The following is a 22,676-nucleotide window of genomic DNA, read 5'->3' as shown; positions in this document are numbered from 1 at the left end:
GAATTGACTACCTGGAAGGATGATAAAGGCAGAAACCTTTATCACATTTAGAATGATTCTTAGGGTAGTATATGGTGACATATATGTATTTTGATAATAATGTTGCTTTTAACTGACTTTGAGTCCCTGAAGGTGGGATTAGGCTAGGTAACTGCATCACCACTTTGCACAAATCTGTCATCTGGAATTTGTTTTCGAGGAGCAGCTATACACACTAATAATGGCCTTTTCATTATTTATTTATGGCTTTTTCTTGGTTGAGGGTTTGGCTTAATCGTGATATTTCGTTTCTGGATCAGAAGGTTTGTGCTATCTCCAGGGGTACAATTTGTGCTGAAGCTTTAGTGGATTGCTGGCAATATTGTGTGTTGTGAATGAAAGGTTGTAGAATTAGGTGGACATAAAGGACCCCAGGTAACCCTTTCAAGACAATATTTTTCCTCATTCATTTCTAAATAATCCTTTTTTACAAATTGCCTTGCAGCAGTGACTAAAATAGCTAGCTGTGTACCATAAATTTGAAAGACTTTGCGGCTTCCACTGCTTATGGTTATTGTGTTCGAGCAAATGAAAATTTCCCATGTATGCAATAACCATGTAACAGGATAGGAAGACATTATGCTAAGAGGTTTATCTACTGAGAGAATTCTTCCTTCCAAGAAAAGACCTTAAGTTGTGATTGACAACTGGCAAAAAACATTATGATGTCCAACTCTCGCTGCAAAACTATTTAAATATCATTACAAACTAGTTCTTCACTCTCAGATTCCTGGTCTGATTATGTGGTTCTCCTGAGTATTGGAATTGAACATTTTAAACTTATCTACACACTGCAGGTATGCAAGAAGGAAACTCCTGCTCTTAATTTGAAGCAGACTTACATTTCTGAAATAGCAGCTTTGGATAGATGAAGGAGAAAGCTGAAGGGGCCCCTGTTAATTATATACAAATGTAGACAAGCAGCTATGATTTTTTTTATTTTTCTCCTTGCAACATTAGAGGCCATTCAGTTGATCTGAACTGTGACAGTTCACAGAGCAATCTCATTCCCTTGCTTATTTCTCTGTAACCTACCCTTTTGCAAGTATTCATGAATTTAATTTCTACCCACCTACGCATGCATAATCTACAGTAGCTAATTAACTACAGTTTGAATGTCTTTGGGATTTAAAATTCAGAACACACGTAGAATGGAATAGTAATGTATTCTTGGCTATGCACTTCCACTCCCGACGTACCTTTGTAGGTTGATGAGTACCTGGGACTACATTTGTATTTTGGGGTCCAGTAGTGTACATTAGTAGCATAATTTCCCAAATCTTTGATAGCCAATTAGTCTGGGACCTTGAAACACATTGAACAAATATCTACAAAAACTATTGAAATGAACTGACATATGTAAGATTTTTTCTAAATTCATAATTACAATACACTTGCAAATAATTAAAATGATTAAACTAAAGCAAATAAAAAAACTTACTCTCTAGCTGCTGAATTCTTGGATTACAATCACCATTGAAATCAATGGGGCATTTCTAATGTTGTTCAGAATTTGAGAGATTTTCTTATCCCCCACTGTTTTTCTGCAGAATTCCAGCAAGACTGGGTGCCACGGACAGGGTGAATTGACAAATTCAAATTTCCAAATCTGTTATTAAGTCCTGGGCTCTGGCATTTCATGGAGGGTGTGTGAGCCCAAGAGTTACTTTACTTTGTAGTTAAGCACTGTTACTTCCATCTAATGGGCTGTAGCAAGTGCAAACTGGCTGAAAGTATGTTGGATAATAGTATCTCAAAATTAGTTTATTTTGCGGAGTGAGTTGGCATATCTCTGCCTCTATAAAGTAGAAGTTTTGAATGAAAAAGTAGTGACTGATACATTGATGTAAATTGTCTGTTTATCCCTTTGTAAATTCATCTCATTGCTTTTCTTAATCTTTTCTTGTTTTTTTTTTCTTGTTCCCAGCTTTATTGAAGAGTTTTTGTCCTGAAACATTAACTGTTTCTCTTTCCACAGATGCTACGTGCATTACAAATGTTTCCGGCTTTTTGTTTTTTTGCAGATTTTATGTTTGTGTTGTTTTTGTTTTCTTGTATAAAATGTTGATGTAGATGGTGAACCACAGAGCCCTAGCACTGATCCCCCCCCTTTTCTCCACTAGTCACAGCTTCCAAACTGAAAATGACCTGTTTAATGTAGGGTCTCAGCCTGAAACTTTATTCCCCTCCATAGATGCTGCCTGATTGAGTTCCTCCAGCATTTTCAGTGAGTTGCTCGATATTTCAAGCATCTTCCATATGTTGTGTTTAAAAACTGTTTATCCCTGCTTTTTATTTTCCATAGCTTCCACACCTTTGGAATATTTATGAAACCTTTTGATATTGTGAATGATGTAGCAAAACCTTGAGGATGACAATAATGCATTTTTGTGAACAGCTTTGGGCCCCTCATCTTAGAAAAGATGTGCTGGCATTGGAAAGGGTCCAGAGGGCGTTCTCAAGGATGATTCCAGAAATGAAAAGGGTTATCATACGAGGAATGTTTGATGGCCCTGGGTCTGTACTCACTGGAATTCAGAAGGATGAGTGGGGGAATCTCCGTGAAACCTTTCGAACGTTGAAAGGCCAAGACAAAGTAGATTTGGAAAGGATGTTTACCATGGTGGGAGAGTCTAGAACAAGAGGGTACAGCCTCGGGATTAAGGGGCGCCCTTTGAAAACAGATACAGAGAAATCTCTTTAGCCAAAGGGTAGTGAATTTGTGGAATTTGTTGCCACATGCAGCTGTGGAGGCCAAGTTGTTGGGTGTATTTAAGGCAGAGATTGATAGGTTCTTGATTGGACATGGCATCAAAGGTTACGGAGAGAAGGCTGGAAACTAGAGTTGAAGAGGAGGGCAAAAAAGGATCAGCCATGATTTTGGCGGAACAAACTCAATGGGCCGGATGGCTTAACTCTGCTCCTATGTCTTATGGTCTTATCTTGAAAACATGTAGACTGGTGAAATGGGCAGAAAAATGGCAAGTGTAAAAGTGTTAAATATGTTTTGGTATAAGGAGATGTAATGTAAGACGTAAGACTTTAGTGATCACAATTGGGCATTTAGCAGGACTGATGATTGGATTTCTGGAATTGAGAAGTGTATCCAAAAATTCTTCATGTCTCCTTTTACAAGCAAACAGTAGTAGCATGTTATCTTCAATCTGTTGCAAGTCACAATCTGCTGGAAGAGCTCAGCAGATCAAGCAGCTTCAGTTGGAGGAGCAAAAATCATCACCATATCAGAATCCAGCAACGGCGTTCCTGCTTGTCTCCCATCTTCACACATCCTTCCCACACAACCCACCCCCACCCCCACTTTGCACAAGAAAGAGGGGGAGGAGCACAAGCTGGTGAGTTCATGAAGCAAACTAATGTGGTACAAGTTGGCAGTGGAGGGGGGGAAGGTAGGTGGGTGGAAGAAGGAGAGATGAAAAAGAATGATGTGAGAAGCTGGGAGCTGATAGGTGGAAGAGGCAAAGGGCTGAAAGAGGAGGAATCTGGTCCAACAGTAGGCCTTGGAATCCAGAGAATCACCTGCCCATCACTTCCCTCTGGTTCACTATTTCCTTCCCTTATTCCATCTCACCTGGAATTGCCTATGACCTGCCAGGTTGACCCTTCCCCTTCCCCTTCCCCTTCTTTATTCTGGTTTCTGTCTTTTTCCTTTCTGGTCTCGACCCAAAATGTTGACTTCATTTCCAGACATAGATGCTGCTTGACCTGCTGAGTTGTTCCAGCATTTTGTGTGTGTTGCTCTGTCTGATTTTTATCTTTTTGCATCTATCTATGAGACTCTTGCCACCGTCTTCCAACTTCACAAACTCTCCTAACCGGCACTTGTATTCCTCCTCCCCCCGCCCCCCAGTGCATCACTTTCTTGGAATTCATGCTTTCTCTCGTCTTCTCTCTATGCCTGCCTTGCTATCCTCAGTCCCCGTGCAGGATTTTGCCTGGAAAAGTCAACATTTTATTTCCTGTCACTGATGCTGCTGAGTTCTTCCAACAGATTGTCAGATGTAACGTAAGTTAGTTGATGGGGTTGGAAGTATCGGGAACAGATCTGGTGTTATGCATAAAATAAGCTTGAAGTTGGCAAGATAAGTTAAGTGTTATGATATTCCTGCATGCTGAAATGAACAAAGATAATGTGAAAGTATCAATGTTATGTTCAACTTTCTTTTAAATCCCATGATATGTCCTTAGTTGGAGTGTTCTTTCTCAGTTCAATATTGTACCATACCAGAGAGTAAATTGAGGTCTTAGTTTGCAACAGAAATTGAGTGTTACTTCTGACTGGAAACACAAGAATGCTCACAGGCAGATGGGGTAAAAATAAATTAATGTCTTGATGGATTACAACATAGTAAATAAGGAGAGCAAATCATGACACATAGTTGATGATTTTATGCACCAGGCTTTGGTATTCTGGAATGAATTTCATGAAAATGGTGATTGTGCCCTTTGGAGGTAAATTTCATCAGTATTTGAATGAGAAAAAGTATATGCCTGTAAAAGGAAAAATGGAGAATAGTAATCGGGATAGCTGTACTATAGAGTCTATATAGGTTCACTGGATCTGATGGATACCTCCTGAATAGAATCATTATTTGATTCTAACACTACAGTTTGAATATAAATTTGACAAATGCTGTTGAAGCTTTACTGTTGCCTTAATAGCTGATCAAAAAATTTGACCTTGGTTGTCTAAAAGCAATTAATATTTGCTGATTGTTGTACAAAAGGAATACTGGAGATCATACATGATCTCAGCTGAACTTATTATTATTTCTCAAACACATCTCCCCCATTTTACGCACATCTGCTCTCACTCCATCCTCCCGTCACCCCACTAGGAATAGGGTTCCCCTTGTCCTCACCTACCACCCCACCAGCCTCCCGGTCCAATATATTCTCTGTAACTTCCGCCACTTCCAACGGGATCCCACTACTAAGCACATCTTTCCCTCCCCCCCCCCCCCACCACTTTCTGCAGGGATTGTTCCCTACGCAACTCCCTTGTCCATTCGTCCCCCCTCCATCCCTCCCCACTGATCTCCCTCCTGGCACTTATCCTTGTAAGCGGAACAAGTGCTACATCGGCCCCTACACTACCTCCCTCACCAGCATTCAGGACCCCAGACAGTCCTTCCAGGTGAGGCGACATTTCACCTGTGAGTCGGCTGGGGTGATATACCGCGTCCGGTACTCCCGATGCGGCCTTCTATATATTGGTGAGACCCGACGCAGACTGGGAGACCGTTTCGCTGAACACCTATGCTCTGTCCGCCAGAGAAAGCAAGATCTTCCAGTGGCCACACATTTTAATTCCACGTCCCATTCCCATTCTGATACGTCTATCCACGGCCTCCTCTACTGTAAAGATGAAGCCACACTCAGGTTGGAGGAACAACACCTTATATTCTGTCTGGGTAGCTTCCAACCTGATGGCATGAACATTGACTTCTCAAACTTCCACTAATGCCCCACCTCCCCCTCGTACCCCATCCTGTATTTATTTATTTATATACACACATTCTCTTTCTCCCTCTGTCCCTCTCACTATACCCCTTGCCCATCCTCTGGGCTTCCCCCCTCCCCCTTTCTTTCTCCTTGGGCCTCCTGTCCTATGATTCTCTCATATCCCTTTTGCCAATCAACTGTCCAGCTCTTGGCTCCGTCCCTCCCCCTCCTGTCTTCTCCTATCATTTCGGATCTCCCCTTCCCCCTCCCACTTTCAAATCTCTTACTAGCTCTTCTGTCAGTTAGTCCTGACAAAGGGTCTCGGCCGGAAACGTGGACTATACCTCTTCCTAGAGATGCTGCTTGGCCTGCTGCGTTCACCAGCAACTTTTATGTGTGTTAGCTGAGCTTATTCCTGGTTTTGTGAAATTTCATGTGTATAGTGGAAGAAACACTTGGTGGATATCTGTTGTCTTTGACTTTTTAGGCAAATTTGCTGCAGGTGAAAATAATATTGAATATTATCTGTTAATTTGTTGATATTTTCTTCCTTTTTCTGAGAGGTAGCCTTTGAGTGCTTCAAGGTGACTATTCAAATTTTCAGAATCCACTTTAAGATGCATTGTACATAATGAGTATACATTGTTTGGTGCAAGATCTGATCTTGCCTTGACCTTCTGTACAGTGTTCACAACTGGGCACTTTGCAGGAGTGGTCATCGCTTTGTAGGAATTGAGAAGTGAACCCAGGCATTCTTCATCTCCTTTTACAAGTCAGCAGAAATGAATATTGTTCACAAATTAATATAAATGTTTTATTTGCACTCATGGATTTGAAAACAAACCCTTGTATCTGTTTACTCTATTCAGAGTCTGAAAAAAATAGGCTTATAATGTCAAGGGATCTCTGCAATCAGTTGTCATTGCCAGCTAAAGTTCTGTGGGGATTCATCTTGTGCTAAATTAAGTTTATTATGTATTTTGTCTCTGTTTTCTCCTAAAGTATTGGAATCTGCAAACTCTTTCAAAAAATGAATATGTAGCTCTTTTCAATTTCAGATAAACCTAAACTGCCTGATAATTACACCAATGAAACTTGGCAAAAACTGAAAGAAGCAGTAGAAGCAATTCAGAAGAGCACCTCAATCAAATACAATTTAGAGGAACTTTATCAGGTGATGAACATGATGCATGTTTCAATGAAATAGGTATTTTAAGAGTAGTGACATAACCGAACATGTCTAAGTTTAACAACTTCAGTGATGTGTGGAAAATTTAAATTGCCAAATTCCAAAAAAGTGTAATTTTTCCTCCGACATTTCCTTGTTGCTGTCTATTCTTGACAAATAATGCCATCTACACTTTATTGCAAACTAAAGCAAGATTTTGACTTAATTTATCGAGAATACAAAGCGATAAACAACTACAGTCCTTGAACACTATCCAATAAAGTGTGTATGAGAAAGCAGAATGGTACTTGGCTGTGATGTTCTCGACAATCAGAAAAAACTGATTTTGGTTCTTTCAGGCCATGTAAGAAAACTAGACTCTAGCCTGGTGAAAATAAAACTTCACAAAATTCCCTAGATAAATAACATTCTCAGCATGAGAAAAGTGGTTTTATTTTGCCTCCTTTCCATTTTAGTTAATTGAAGGGAATTCATTGTTGATCCAAAGGCACATTTAAAAGGCACAATGTTTCTTATTGGTTTTTATAGCTGAGTAGCTATCTCATCTTATAAACTCCATGTATGCTTATAGAACCCTGCTCTGTGGATTAGAACAAAAGTTGAAAATGCATCTTCAAAAAAATTTTTAAATTCACTTTAACAAAATGTGCCTAAATGGTGTATTATGTAGGCTAACTAGATATTTCTTACTTTGTGATAATGTGATAATATTTTCTACTTTTAGGCTGTGGAGAACCTTTGTTCTTACAAAGTTTCAGCAAATTTATACAAGCAGCTGAGGCAAGTCTGCGAGGATCATATCAAAGCTCAAATTCACCAGTTCAGAGAATATCCTTTAATTTGCTTAAAGAATGTCACTAGAGGTACTTGTGAAGGCAATAAAACTGAAGTTGCGCTTGTGTAAATTTTTGAAACCTATATCAATTAGTAACAAAGTGGCATTTGCATATTTGGCTTCTGTGTGAAAACTCAGTTTCAAAGAATGGCTTTCTATTGTTGGGGGCAGTGGGCATTGGGCAAGTTTCTCTTGATTTATCTATCTCCAGCAATTCTCGATCCTCCGTCTCTAAAATCCTTACAGACCTCTTTATTTCCCCTCCCCATCACCTTTTACACCTCCCTCTCCCTCTACACCCGACTTCCTGCCTCCTCCATATGATTTCCTGCACCTTTTCTTCATGGCTGTCTTTATATTGTTATTTACTCTTACAGTGGTTGTTGTTGGTTGGTGTGAATGTCTAAAAAACATGGGGATGTTCTGCATTATATAGTTTTCATTGTGAATTAATTGGCTGGATATTTATGTTTTGAATAACTACTTTCCCCACTTCAGTTCTAAGTTGGGAGGATTATCAAATATTTAAGAGTTCAGTAGACTTCGGAAACTCAGGTCATAGTATTCAATCTTTAACATTTGTTTTGAATGGCCCTTACCAATGGTGTACATATGTGGTACATACAGTGTGTCAGTTTGAAGCACCAGAAAGTACTCGTAATGGACCAAGGAGTTTAAGAGTAGTTTAGTAGTTTTATTGCAGTAAAATAGTTTAGCCAGGCCAGCTATGCAATTTTTTTTGTATGTGCTCCTGTGCATCAATGGACTGAGTGCATTTTATACATATCTTCATACTGTGATAAGCATTCTTCTATATGTGCTTGGGTTCTCTACCTCCATTTATTTTAATGCACAGCCTTCCCAATGAGTACAAGTGTAGCACTGATAAATACTGAAAGTGCTTTCATTGACTTTCAGAACCGATGGTGCATTTCCTGAAACATGTATTTTATACAACCTATTTTTTATCATCAGCTATCACCCGAGATGAATTTTCTAAATTTGAATATAACTTTAGTTGAAAGTTCTATTCACCGAAGGTGCTCCTAAACAAACACATTAATGCAAGAGGCTACCTGACATCCTTTTCTGCTGATATAAGAGTGTGAGAATTTTATTTTTTTCTCCCTTCCAATTTTATTGGGTTATGAAATAGATTTAAATGAATTTGAAGATACTTATTTGTAAATGCCTGAAAACTTGGTTCCCATCATTCATTAAGAACTAACTGCATTTTTTGTTTTCCTTAACTAATTCTTCATGGATTCCTTGGATAGTGTTCTTTTTTTAAAGAAAATAGATAAATGCTGGCAGGATCACTGCAGACAAATGGTAAGTAAGACCACGAAATTCAGATTTTTTTTTCAGTTTAAAAAAAAAGTAGTTAAGAGTATATAATTAAGTGTTTATCCAGCAATGAAGTTGTATTGAAATTCATCTTGGAAAGGGCTGATGATATATTTGTTTTTCTTCATCTATGAAATGTCTTGAAGTAATGGTAATTGTGCCTAGGAGTTTGTTGAATTTGAATATTAGCCATTTGTTCTTTTGAAGGCTGAACTTTAGATGCTAGGAGAGTTTTAAATCTTTTTCTGTGTAATATTGTGTACAGTACTTGGAATTGAACAGTTATTTTCAATTACATGTTTACAGAAAAGATAAATATTACTATTTGCAGTCCTAGAGAGAAATTGGACATATTTAAGACCTTCTCAAGGAATTTTTATTTTGCAGGCACTGAGGTAAATTCTTGGGTGGTTCAAATGAGAATTGATATAAGTTCGTTTCCCAACAATAAGTTTTATTACAGATGTATGAGTTCATCCTTTGAATTCCAGTGTATGTGCAGCAGATTTGCAGATACATATTTGGCTGTGCTGATGAGAGCATTTAGTACAGGAAATCTCAGTACACAATTATCTAAATATTAGCCTTACAGTTTCCTTTGGTTTCCATGGATAATGTGCCAGCTTCTCTTCCCTAGACTAGAGTTAATATTACCTGTTGATTCTATCAGTTACTTTTGCTTGCTTTCATACTTACTCGCTCTTATAATTAACAATGTCCTCATTTTTCATTTCCTTTGCATGAGTAATCTTTGAAAGTAATAGTTTCAAAAACCTCTTCCATACTCTTTCAAAGATTTAAATCCTTTCTTTGCCACAGAAGGATGTTGTTCAGCTCATTTGGTCCTTGCCAGCTTCCAACAGAGTAATCGCATCCATCCTCTGTATTCTGTTGTTTTCATATCCACCAATTCCATTTGATTCTTCTCCCACCTGTATTAGTGGCAATTTACGGCAACTCATTAATCTTCCTCTTTGGAATATGGGAGGAAACTGGGGCACCTGAGAAAAGCCCACGTAGACACGAGGGAAGCTTCATACAGGCACCATTCAAAGTCAGGATCAAACTTTTGTTCCTTGATCTGTTAGAATGCAGCTTTTTTTTTATCCTTGAGAAGTAGTCATTTAATTGTTTCTTTGAATTGGCCCTCCAATCTTTGTTTCTGGCAGTTGATCGCTCAACTTCTGCTTTGACTTTGAAAGCATTAATGCTACTTTCATGTTCTACTGACTTCTCAATCTCCAACTCATTGCCTGGTTGCTATTCAGTGCCTTGAAAGATCTATTTGTCTACTAATGTCAAAGGAATGTAAATTGTTTTATTTCCATTATATACTTCTGCTTAATCAGGACCAGTACATTTTGACCCAGCTAAGCAGCTGCCCCAATTAGCCTAAGGTTCATTAAAATAGTTAAAAAGGTACAAAGAAGAAACTGCTGTTTAATTGAATAACAAATTATGTATTTAAATTAAATACAGAACAAATTAGAATGCCACCAGTACAACCACAGTACTATAAAACTGTTAGTTCCTAATAGTTATCGGAGGAATTCATTCAGTGTAAGCTGCCATGTTCTTTTGATTGACTGTAAATGAACAAATTAGTGCAGACACCTAGTATAGGTAATGGACTGGCTTGACAATCGCATCCTCTTAATCTTCATTTTCATTGTAACAGTCAAGGTGATTTTCAGTACCTTCAAATTCTTCACAGTTCTTCTTGAGGTAGTGAAATTATGACATTTTCACCCCTCCGCCCCCCCCCCCCCACCCCCAAGCCATTTCTGGCACCTCTGAGCCCGAATGCTTGAAACCACAGTGTACAAAACAGTTCTGAATTGTCTTGCTGATTATTTTTCGGCAATTATTAGTGACAAAAATCACTGCTTTTTGAACACAAGTATGTGCAGTTGACACTATTTTAAAAACTGTTTGCTTTAAGCACAGTGTAGTTTCTAACGAGTGCATGCAATTGACACAAGTTGGGAACTGTTGGGCAGCAGCCTCCTGTCCCATTAAGTGGCATAGTGTCCCAAATAAACAAAGGGAATTCCGGCTACTTGATTAGCTTATGTTCTTTAAAAGTTGTCCCAAATCAGCGACCTCCCTGATTAGCTGATACCCCAATTAACCATATATAATACTTCCTTTTGTGTGTTTTTTTTTTACTGGAATAGAGTTCCATGCGTGCTGGTCAACTTTACTGGAACCTCCAAGTATCTATGTTTCAAACATGACCTGGGTGCATAATCATGGTAACTCCCTTGACAACCTTTCCACAGTCTATTGAAAGAACAGGTCACATTTTCAAGGCTGGCTTAGCAGCACTAGCAGTGTTCAATTCCTGCCACTGTAAGGAGTCTGTACTCTCTCCACATGACCGTTTGGGTTTGCTCCGGGTTCTCCCACTTTCCTCCCACATTCCAAAGACATACAAGTTGTGGTTAGTGAGGCTTGCTCCAGTTTTCCAAAGCCATACAAGTTAAGGTTAATGAGGTATACTATGTTGCAGCTGGAAGTGTGACGACACATGTCGGCTGTTCCATTGCATCCCTGAAGGTAGTGACACATATCGCTATGTTTCGATGTATATATGACAAAGCTAATCTTTAACCTTTTACTTTTATCTGTATCCTTTGTGGATTTGTGTCTATGCTACTTTGCTTCCAAAACAAATCCAATTCTGACAATTTTGTTATTGACTGCATTGGTTGAGCCACACCAGGAATTCTGGTTATTTTTATTCACATTTATGTCCCATTACATTGTATCTTTTGCCATTTATTTGAACGTCATCAGAGTAATGACAAATAATTAATTTTGAAGAAATAATTTCTGAATTGTGACTCTGCTAACAAGTTTGTTCTATAATATAGCCATTAAAATTATGAAGAACTCCAATATATGTAATTGCTTAACGAATAATTTAAACTAAGGTGTTTATTGGCTTGTTTCTTGTTTTCAGATCATGATTAGAAGTATTTTCTTGTTTCTGGATAGAACGTATGTTTTGCAAAATTCAATGCTACCTTCTATTTGGTAAGTTTAAAGATTTGATCTTCATGACAAAGTAATTTCATAAATTACAACTAGAACAGTAAGTATTTTACTATCACTTAAGAAATGAGAAAGAAAATGGACTTATTAGCACCTGGAAACTACATACAATAGATTGATGGCAAGTTGGTTTTGTTCTTTTCAAAGGGTGAGAGGATGTGAGGTAATCCCAGGAGTCAGCAATAAGGCCATTTGTATAAGTTAATAGAATGATGACTGAACCAGTGCGCTGTATCTCAGCAAGTTTTTTTTGTCCAGTTTAGGCTTGGGATCATTTTGTATCAGAATTACATATCAAATAGAGCAGGATTATGAACAGTTTCTCACATTAGTTAAAATGTGCAGTACCAAGAAGAAAAGTGTGTGGAATATCATCTGATTTTGAAATTTGAATGATAAATATTGTGAAGAGGATGCAAACTGATTAGAAAGGTGAAAATACACCAACAGTTTTTCAAGAATTACAGGGTGGCATAGAGTCATTGCTTTAAATGTAAAACACAGTGCTGAAGATGCAAGAAAAGAAGACATTTGGCCCACTTGGCTTATTTGCTTAAACCCTAATGTTCCCTATTCCCACTGGGTATTCCAGCTTGGAATTTAAGAATCCTTGAGGCTTATCTGTCTGATGTACCATGCCTAAGCAACCTGTTTTTGATAGTTTGCAGCTATTTTTCTCACTTGCTGAATTGTCTTGTTTGAAATTATGACTCTTAAATTTTGGATAAGTTTGTTTTTGGTACTTGGCAATTGATGAATATATCCCAAAAGTAAAACCAAGGTCTGTCTAGAGCAGTCTGAATTAAAAGTCAAAAATCAAGTTTGAATTTAAGATTCTATGCTATGCAATATACAGTTGTTCTGAACGATTCCAGATATTTTGAGCTCTGGCTTAATTAAAAGTTCTACCATCTCTGCATTATTTTTCAGTTTGTATGAGTCAGAGTATGATCTTTACAATCTTTCATAGAATAACAGAAAATAAGTACTACAGGCATTATACACATTTCAAGGAGGAGTAACTCCAGTGGCCGCTTAGACACTACACAGCAATAGCTGGCCGCCTTGGTGGAGATAATTCAGTAAGCTGGGTGAGGCAAAAGAAGGGTAGGGGTAACTTTGAAGGAAACCAGATCAAAGTTATCCATGTTATGCATCATATGCAAAATAACTTGTTAAATTCTGGAGATATTAGCTTTGAGTTGATTGGCTTGCTGTATACTTAATCATAATGTTAATGGTAACACCAAGCTAGTGATCATACTTTTAAGGAGTCATTAAGGGTTTGCAAATACTGCTTAAAAATTAGCATGTTTTGAACTACCCCCAGATTGTAGGGGAATTGACTTCTTTTGAATTGTTTCACAGGTACCAGAGGTTTATTGAAACATTTGATAGTTAATGTGGATACTTTGGTTTAAAAAAAAATCGAGTAATTTGTTTTCTGCAGCTGTATGTTGCGGTCTACTAAGATGCCAGCAGACAATACCTATGTGTATATATCTAAGAACAATCAGTGAATAACAGGATCATCTTCCTGTGGTCCACACCCTCAACTCTTGATGACATGAAACCGCCTGAGTCTTGCTGCTGCACTAACTGGGATCATTTATCACAGCAAAGAGGGTTAAACCTGAGCCTTTTGCTCTTTAGGGCTTGGCTTCTTGCTGAGAACATAAGGGAATTAGCTTGTTTATTATATGCAAGTTAAAGCTTTTTTGGTTTCTGTGGTTGTGAAAATGTTCACATTTAACATTGCAGTGGTTTTCGTTTGGTTTTATTAAATGCTTTGTTAGTGATTACACTTTCTGTAATTACACCAAATGATACTGGAAGTAGGTTAGAGCATCATAGGATGAACAACATTGAATCTGCATTTCAAAACATCTATATTACTCAGTGTGGTATGACAGTTAATGGAACTTTGTACAATGTCAAGGAATTGAAAAATAATTCAGAAGAATTCTGATTTTGTTTTTAAAGTCAGGTAGTCTGTAGGACGCTTTCCCTCTGGATATTTTTGTTTAAACTATCTTTTTGTCTGGGCTTTATAGCCATCCTTTGTTTTCCTTATATGCATGAATGTCTTGCAGATGTTGACTACTTCAAGATCAATACAACATACGTTGAAGTAGTCAGATAGGTAATTTTCTTCATCCCGTCCTGCAGCAAAGTTTGCTTTGGACAGTATAACTTCGAAGCACTTAATTCTCTCACCACACTGACAGATAGAAAACAAAACACGTTGTAGGCAAAATGGCAAATTTTAAATATTATACTTTTAGTTTGATAAACTGAAAATAAAATAATTTCAAAGACACTTTTTTGGGTATGTATTGTGGTTTATTTTTGAGTCTAAAGCCAAATTGTTTGTAGACTTAATTCTCTTGACAATAACTTTCTCCCTGTTGGCAACATAGGTTTCTTCCAGATGTCTGGCTTCTTCCCGCATTCCAAAGACATATGGGTTAGGTTCACTAGGCAAATGGTGTAATTGGGTGATACAGACTTGTTGGGCTGGAAGGGCCTGTTACCGTACTGTATAGTCATACTTTATTGATCCCGGGGGAAATTGGTTTTCGTTACAGTTGCACCATAAATAATTAAATAGTAATAAAACCATAAATAATTAAATAGTAATATGTAAATTATGCCAGGAAATAAGTCCAGGACCAGCCTATTGGCTCAGGGTGTCTGACCCTCCAAGGGAGGAGTTGTAAAGTTTGATGGCCACAGGCAGGAATGACTTCCTATGACGCTCTGTGTTGCATCTCGGTGGAATGAGTCTCTGGCTGAATGTACTCCTGTGCCCACCCAGTACATTATGTAGTGGATGGGAGACATTGTCCAAGATGGCATGCAACTTGGACAGCATCCTCTTTTCAGACACCACCGTCAGAGAGTCCAGTTCCATCCCCACATCATCACTGGCCTTACGAATGAGTTTGTTGATTCTGTTGGTGTCTGCTACTCTCAGCCTGCTGCCCCAGCACACAACAGCAAACTGGCCACCACAGACTCGTAGAACATCCTCTGCATCGTCCGACAGATGTTAAAGGACCTCAGTCTCCTCAGGAAATAGAGATGGCTCTGACCCTTCTTGTAGACGGCCTCAGTGTTCTTTGACCAGTCCAGTTTATTGTCAGTTCGTATCCCCAGGTATTTGTAATCCTCTGCCATGTCCACACTGACCCCCTGGATGGAAACAGGGGTCACCGGTATCTTTAAAATAAAAATTGAAAAGTAGTACTAGTGCTATGAGGACACTGTTCTGACCACTCCCTCTCATTATCTATTTAGTGTCTGAAGTAAGTACGTACTTATAAAATTTTCTTTCCACTCTTCCTGTCTTCAATCATGCATGTGATTCAATTTTGTTTTAGTTTTCCTTGGAATCTTAGTTCATGCCAGTTTCAAGCTCCAAATTACATATTAAATGACAGATGAGTATTTTTGGCCACTAGAGATCACACATGCTTTCTTCAGTATCTCCTGTTTTACCACACTGTGGCCCACTGAAAATTCTGCCGGCATTTTCAGGGGTTTGTGAAAATATTGTAATACAGGCGCTCTTCAAGAAAGTGAGGTGGAATACCTCATTGCTGATTCTCCAGCAAGTCAAAGAACCTGGACCATTTGGAATACTGTCCTCGCAGATGTTTGTTATTTTTGAGTAAAGGAAATAAAGGTATATTGCAGATAATTTTGACACCTGATTTTTGAAGATCCACATTTTATAGGTAAGATAAGGACCTAGAGGAAAGAATCCTTAATTAGTGCTCCCTGAACATGTTTTTAGATCTTCTTCCAACTGGAAGAAAAGGATCCGAGTCAAATTAAATGAGTACTGATGCATTTTGTTTGGCACATTTTACCAGCTGTTTATTTGGAATCAGCATTTCAAAACAAGTTGTTCCAGGCGCAACCTAGAAGACATCATTCAGTCGAAGGATTGGCAGTGCTGACCGATTTGCAACCCTGACTTGGGCCATTTAATGCTGGTCACATCTCTAAGGCACTTTCCTTGATGTTGGCAGGTATTAGTTCATTCTCATCCAAAGAATCTGTGACCTGTGAGCCATCTTGCCTCTTCACCACCCGTATGAGCCCGCATTGAGGTCTCCTCTAGAGCCAAGAAGCTCCTGTATTGGTGCGCTTTGCTACAGCTGACACTAGTGAAAAGGTTATGACTTCAGATCATTGGGCGTCCAACAGGATCCTAATCCCAGAGCAGGTGTTGTTTGATGCCTTCTGTGCAAAAGTCACTCCTATTTGAAGCTTCAGCATCCCTGGATCCCAGCTGCACAAAGAGAATACTGTAAATGAAGAATTAAGGTATATTGCTCCCTTTCAGGGGAAGTATTCCTTATTCCATAAGGGTACTCTCCATATTACTGTGTATTTCATCTAATAGGCCTATTTCTGGGTTGAAAAGTTTTAGTCTTGTATTAATAGTTTTTTATGGCTGTTGATCCATTTTATAAAACCATTAAGCTGTGGTGCTTGTATATCAGAATAGCAAGTTTCATTCCCAACATTGACTTCACTTATGAAATACAGATTTGATCTTCATGTTACTGAATTAATTTATAAATTGGCTGGTTTCTTTTCCTGTTTGACTTCCTGTGATCCATGCTGGAACATAAATATTTGATTGTAAGTTGAGAGAAGAATTCGTCTTTGCTGTAATCCTTCACAGCTAAATCCCATGCATTGCCCAGCTCTGTACAAAGAAGAAAACTTAATGGATTGGAGGAATGCCATGAACATCCTTAAATTGTGACTGTAATTGGGGCAGTTTTATAATGGACAGGAAGATGCTATTTGCAATGCTAATAACTTCCCTTTAGAATTGCTTGATTGGGTTGAAATAAAGGGAAAAGAGAAAGACCAACATTGAAAATTATCTTTGTAAGTTTTCTCAATTTTCATAAGTTTTTTTTCCGAAAGTATTACTTGTTCTCTCTTTGTGACATGGAATTAAGTACATCTGAATGTTAAAGCTTCAGCTCTTGTTTTTCAGCTAAGCCTGTTTTTTGATTTGCCGTAGCTATTTAAATTGCATCATTTAAAATGTGAATCGAAAGCTTACATCTTATTACACATCGGAGAGCAGAAGGAGTGCTGCACAACAGTTTGTCTAAGAACACAAAAGATTAGGGATAGTGGGGAGGAAATCTAAAATCTCCAACAGTGATCCTTTCTAATGTGGTAGACAGTTTCGTAAGTTTCAGAAGTTTATTGATAGGATATTATTCAGATGCATCTGTGAGAGAACCTGCTGTTTAATCAACAGAAATCCAAGTCACATGTTGATGCCTTCTGAAAAGTTCTATGGAATTTCCCAGTAGTTGGTGCTTTTTATTTTTGTTTATGATTTTCCAAAAATTATACATTTGTTGCTCACAGCGAAGACGACAAATGACAAAATACTGCTCATGCTGGAAATCTGAAGTGTAAAAATTAAATGGCATTGCTAAGAACATAAGCAGGTTAGATATTGTCGGTCGTGATTAAACAGCAAACGTTTTAACATTTTCACCAAATGGAAGTGCAAATTTTGATGCAATTGAGAACTACAATTGTTTCCAACTGAATTGTTGGTTCCCCAGATGTTTTTTATTAATTGAAATGCTGTTTGCTGCCTCCTAATAGTTAGTGTTATTCAATTTTTTGGCATTATAATTTTTGATAGCATGGAATTTACGCTAATAGAAATAGAACCTGAAGGGAATTTCCCTGAAGGTGTATGATGCCATGTATCATTTGTCGTATCTTTTGTCTGCCCTTGAAGAATGAGCAGTGGTGTTTGTGAGGTTCTTGTGAAAGGAATCACATCCTTCATCTAGTCATCTTGCTTAAGGCTCTTTTCACACGAACAGGAATTTTCCTGTGCTAAGAACTCTTAAATTTTTATTCTTACTGCATTCCGCTGCCCTGGCAAAATGTTGTACATCTATTTTTTTTTTTTGCTTTGCATTGTCTAAGAAGTTGGGTATGTTAGAAATGTAGTGTATGTTTGGAGTTTTCCAAATACTGTTTTGTGAAAGAAGACTATAATCATGGAATATAAGCTGCAGAAGTTGTGCCTTTGTATTCACTGTATAGGTATATTCATCTGTTGGGTGTGGTATGGGCAGGGAGTAGAGTCATTTCTTATAAATTTAAAATTGACCACTTGTTTTTTTTTTATATGAATATTAAAAGAAGAGCTTGACTTTGAAATATTTACCAGAATAACAATCTATATAGTTGTGATCTAATATTTTGTTGCTAATAGTGTATTCAATGAAGATATATCTTCCAACTAGCTCACTGTTTTTGCCATATTATTAAACTAGACAGACAAAATTTCCCAAATTAGCTTCTTGCATGTTGTAATTGATTTTACAAGATACAGCAGAATGAATGCTACAATTGACCTTGAACCCCTGGTTGTTCATCAATTGAGGTCCTGTTGAGTACTCTGGACCCTGTAAAGGCTATTGGGGAAGGATCAAACTCAGCTGTGATAGCTTTGCAATTATAATTTGCCAACATTTATTATTGGGTTAGTGTTGGGAGACAAAAAGGCTGCCAGCCTTCTGGAAGGCTTCTAATATGAGTGGAAAGGCACTATTGCAAGGGTCTTCTCTTCATTAGAAAGTAAGAAAATGTAGATTTACTCACATAAAAAATGGAAAAGGTTATATATGTAGAAAGAAAAGTTTGTGTATTACTTGTGAATACCTCCTCCAAATAAAAATAAAATAAAAAGTAATTGAGAAAATGAAGTTGTAATTAAGGCTGTATTTTACTCTAGTTTACCAAAATGTTGCATTTATTCTATATTTGAGTTTCTTCAGTGGATTGTGACTTTTAAAGAAAGTGGAAAGCATAGGTATGAGATGAACTATAAAACATCAATTGTCAGTGTTTGGCTACATGGACCCAATCAGTGTGTTACAGTGTTATAGATTTAGTTTAGTGATTAATATATTTTGAGGTGGTTTGTTCACTTAAAATGTTCCTGGTAGACATTTGATGGTTCAGAAGTGAGAGGTATAATAAAATATTGATTTTAATTGAATTGCTGCCATATAAGAGGAGGAGCTTTATAAATATTTGGAAAGTGATTTATGTTTAAGTATTCTGCATATACACATTGAGAGAGGTATATAGCAGAGAGGTTAAAAGTCTTGCATTAAGTTATAGTTATAGATATGTATGGAGAAATGCTCAATGACATTTAATCTGACCAAGTGTGACTTGGGGGGGGGGGCGCAGGGGGGGTGCTATTTATTCCAGGGAAAAAATTTGCAGCTAATCGCAGGATTAATGTATAGAAGGTTCTTAGGGTCCAAGTCCATAGTTCACTGAAAATGTTCAAATAACAGTAAAGGAAGAATATGGCATGCGTACTTTTGTTGGTCAAGGCACTGAGTACGAGAGTCAGGAAGTCATACTGAAGCTATAGGAAATTTTCTATTGTGCAGAGAATAGTGATGTGGATTATGTACAGAGAAAAAAGAATCTGTTTAATTTGGCATTCAGATGTGGGCTGAAGTGCCTATTTCTGTGCGATGGTGTTCTCTGATCTATAAGGAAATTTAAATTTGCTGAATCAATTGGTAATTTCATAATTTTCTTATTCATTTGAGTTGCTTTCCTTTGCAGGGACATGGGCCTAGAGTTATTTAGATCCCATGTAATAAGTGATCGGAAGGTTCAAAATAAAACTATTGATGGGATTCTTTTGTTAATTGAGAGAGAACGAAATGGTGAAGCTATTGATCGTAGTTTGCTTCGAAGTCTCTTGAGTATGCTATCAGATTTGCAGGTAAGATTTGAATCCTTTTAAACATAGTTAATCCTGTTAGTTTCATTTGTTGCTGTTTCATCTGTTCTGTTTTGCTTTTCAGATATACCAAGATTCATTTGAGCAAAGGTTTTTGGAAGAAACCAATCGTCTGTATGCTACAGAAGGTCAAAGATTAATGCAAGAACGTGAGGTACGAAGTATCCTTTTTGCCAGCCTGTCCATTTTTAAGTGCATATTAAAGAAAAGTTTGATATACCACAGCTGAAGAACAGCACAATGGTAGCACAACATCTTTCTGTGGATCTGAATTGTAGAGGTACAGGTTGTTGTTGGGTGATGAACAGGTTTCACTTTTACAGATGTGCATTTTCTCCCCAAGTCAGGAAAGTATGTAAAATCACATTCCATGATATTGTAATACATGGCATTAAAAGCATACAAGGCTAAGGAAGGTTCAGTCAATGAAAGTAGTGAGAGGTCACATGTTGGATTTTTGAATTTAAAATTATAGGAGCCTGTTCAAGTCAAGTGTTCATAACTAGAGATGGCCTATAAACAAAGTTACAACCAAAGGAATTAATAGATTTTGTTAATTGAGAGAAACAAAAGAGGCAAAACTTTTGGTTCCAGTATGTAAAACAAAAAACAAATACTTCTGAAGGAGAAATGCCAGCGATTTCCAGTTATGTCCATGTGAAAAAAATTACTGTCCTCATTCATTTCCATTTTGAAATCACATTGCAGAGCTCCTGTCAAAAATCATGGTTGGTCTACTATTTAAAATGGCTGTAATTTGACATTATTGATAATGCACTCAGATATCATTGTTAGTTAAAAAAAAATAATTAATTTGGTGAGTATCTTGGCATTTCAGTTTGAGGAGATTCTAGACTTGTGTTTTAGCATCCAGGAAGTTAAAGGATTATCAAATGAACTTAGCAGGAATGTGAAATAAATTGATAGGATAGGTAAAGAGAACATTATACACCACTATTAGTGGGGTCTTAAAACCTATCTTAATGAAAAGGTGTGTGTTTTTAAAAAAAAGTCTTAACCACTTAATACTCCTTGATATATATTCAGTCAAGAAAGGGACGGGGAAAAGGAGTAATATAACAGCACTCATTAAGGAAGAGTATTTTGAGGCTAGAGAGAGAAAATATCCTATCAGATTTGAGGACAGTATCCATTTGGTTCAAATCGTAAAAACATGCTATCAAGCGATTAGAATATTCTACAAAACAACTAAGAGTGGAATGGCAATCGAAAAACACGGAGTTAAGACAAAACTAGCAAGGATGTTAGAGATGCTTAAGAATGTGAATTTGGGAGAGTTCATTTACCCTAATATTGATATAGATACTGTTAACGATGGTGGTGGAATTATTGCAAAATGTTAATAGGAACTTCCTTAACTGGCTAGTGAGGAAGGAGACATGAGTAGATCTGGTTCTTAGGAGGATAAAGTCGACCAAGCAGGCATGTACTTATCAATTGGAGAATAGGAACTCAAGTGTAATGTGGTTTGAATGGCAGTGTACGAGGGCAGGGCATGTTAAATGGAGAAAGGTTGAATTCAATAGGATTAGTGCTGATCTGGCCAGGGTGAGTGAAAATCAGTTACTGGCAGGCAGAAGCATTACAAAACAACGCTGATGTTTTGCATTTAAACTTTGTCCATCTTCAGAAATGGTTAAAGCCAGTGACCAGGCCAAAGCTTTCTGGATGCAGAAGATAGAAATTTAATTTAAAAGTATATTGTGAAGGTGGGAGAGGAGTTGCAGTTGTGGGGTGGAGAAAAATGTGACTAATGCTTATCAGTTGAGTAATTCAGGTGGCATTGGGGGCTTACAGGGGAGGAGAAAAGGAAAACAGATGGACCTAATGACATTTGGCGTAGGAAGGAATTCTGATTTATTCTATCAGTATATAAGCAATTAGTAAAGTGAGTGGTGGGGTTCAAAGGTCATCAAGGTCTGGAAGAGGAATCACCATCAATGCTCAGGGCAGATATCTTTGTAAGAAGTGTTGTTTTTGGAGAGGGGTATAAGGACCAAGAAGGGATAAGAGGTATAGACCAAGAACAATTTCTGGAAGGTACAAGAGGAGCTTGGGAAGACACCAATGGGTAAATGAGGATCATACTCCTACTGGAGAGGTTTGGGCAAGATCACTAGTTTTAAAGGCATTATAAAGTTCGATTGGAGGAGGCATATCATTGTCAATGGTCAAAGCAGAATGTCAGTGCAGTCAATGGCACAGTATCCATTAGTCTTGGGAGTTCATGATAGATTGGCTCAAATGAGAGCTAACGTCCAAGAGCAAGAAGTCAATGGAGTTTGTAGAGAGTGGAAGAAAAATCCATGTAACCGGTATTGTTTCATAGTGCTTCAATCAGTACAGTTTCCCACATTTTTTTTTATCCCATTTCCCTCTTCACAATCTGTGCTTCTGCTCTTATCCCAACAATGGACATAAGGCAGTGCTATTAATGTTGTCTTGATCTTTTGTTTTCCAATAAACAAGTTCCTATTCTTGAAAGAATTTTGATATAATTTCAGCATTAGGTATTAACTTGCCTGTTTGCAGTTTACGTGCAGTTGAAATTCACAACTTTATTCTATTTAGGTCCCTGAATATTTGCACCATGTTAATAAACGTTTGGAGGAAGAAGCAGATAGGGTTATCACTTACTTAGATCAAAGTACACAGTAAGTACAGATTCTGAACAGTTACTCAGTGATGTTTGTTGGTTGCATGGTGCTACATAATTTAATCTTTGCAGTATCTCTAAAACACTTATTTCTTAATGTTTTACCTATAAAAATGGATTTGGTTTTGTTTTGATCAACTTAGTTTCAGAATGCTATCTACTGAGGAAATATAATTTGGATTGCCCTGAAATGATCTATCAAATTAACTCTCTAAATCTAATTGCAATACTT

The 22,676-nt window shown here is 37.6% G+C and overlaps 1 protein-coding gene across 3 annotated transcripts in view; it reads left to right on the top strand.

Moving 5' to 3' along the window:
* The window catches only part of cul4b (cullin 4B), a 71,736-nt gene that overhangs the window by 4,311 nt on the left and 44,749 nt on the right, over nucleotides 1–22,676 (top strand). For 2 of the 3 annotated variants that reach the window (XM_072270792.1, XM_072270793.1), the window contains exons 2-8: nucleotides 6,561–6,676; nucleotides 7,416–7,519; nucleotides 8,789–8,858; nucleotides 11,839–11,912; nucleotides 19,587–19,749; nucleotides 19,832–19,921; nucleotides 22,360–22,442. In XM_072270792.1, the coding sequence (XP_072126893.1) occupies nucleotides 6,561–6,676; nucleotides 7,416–7,519; nucleotides 8,789–8,858; nucleotides 11,839–11,912; nucleotides 19,587–19,749; nucleotides 19,832–19,921; nucleotides 22,360–22,442 (700 nt within the window). Of the gene's footprint in view, nucleotides 1–6,560; nucleotides 6,677–7,415; nucleotides 7,520–8,788; nucleotides 8,859–11,838; nucleotides 11,913–15,967; nucleotides 16,261–19,586; nucleotides 19,750–19,831; nucleotides 19,922–22,359; nucleotides 22,443–22,676 lie in introns of those variants that run through there. The other variant, XM_072270794.1, reaches the window with a different exon arrangement.

This window comes from Mobula birostris, chromosome 10 (assembly GCF_030028105.1).
Source record: "Mobula birostris isolate sMobBir1 chromosome 10, sMobBir1.hap1, whole genome shotgun sequence".
Lineage (NCBI taxonomy): Eukaryota > Metazoa > Chordata > Chondrichthyes > Myliobatiformes > Myliobatidae > Mobula > Mobula birostris.
Note: the sequence above shows the minus strand (reverse complement) of the source record. Positions and strands in the feature narration are given on the sequence as shown.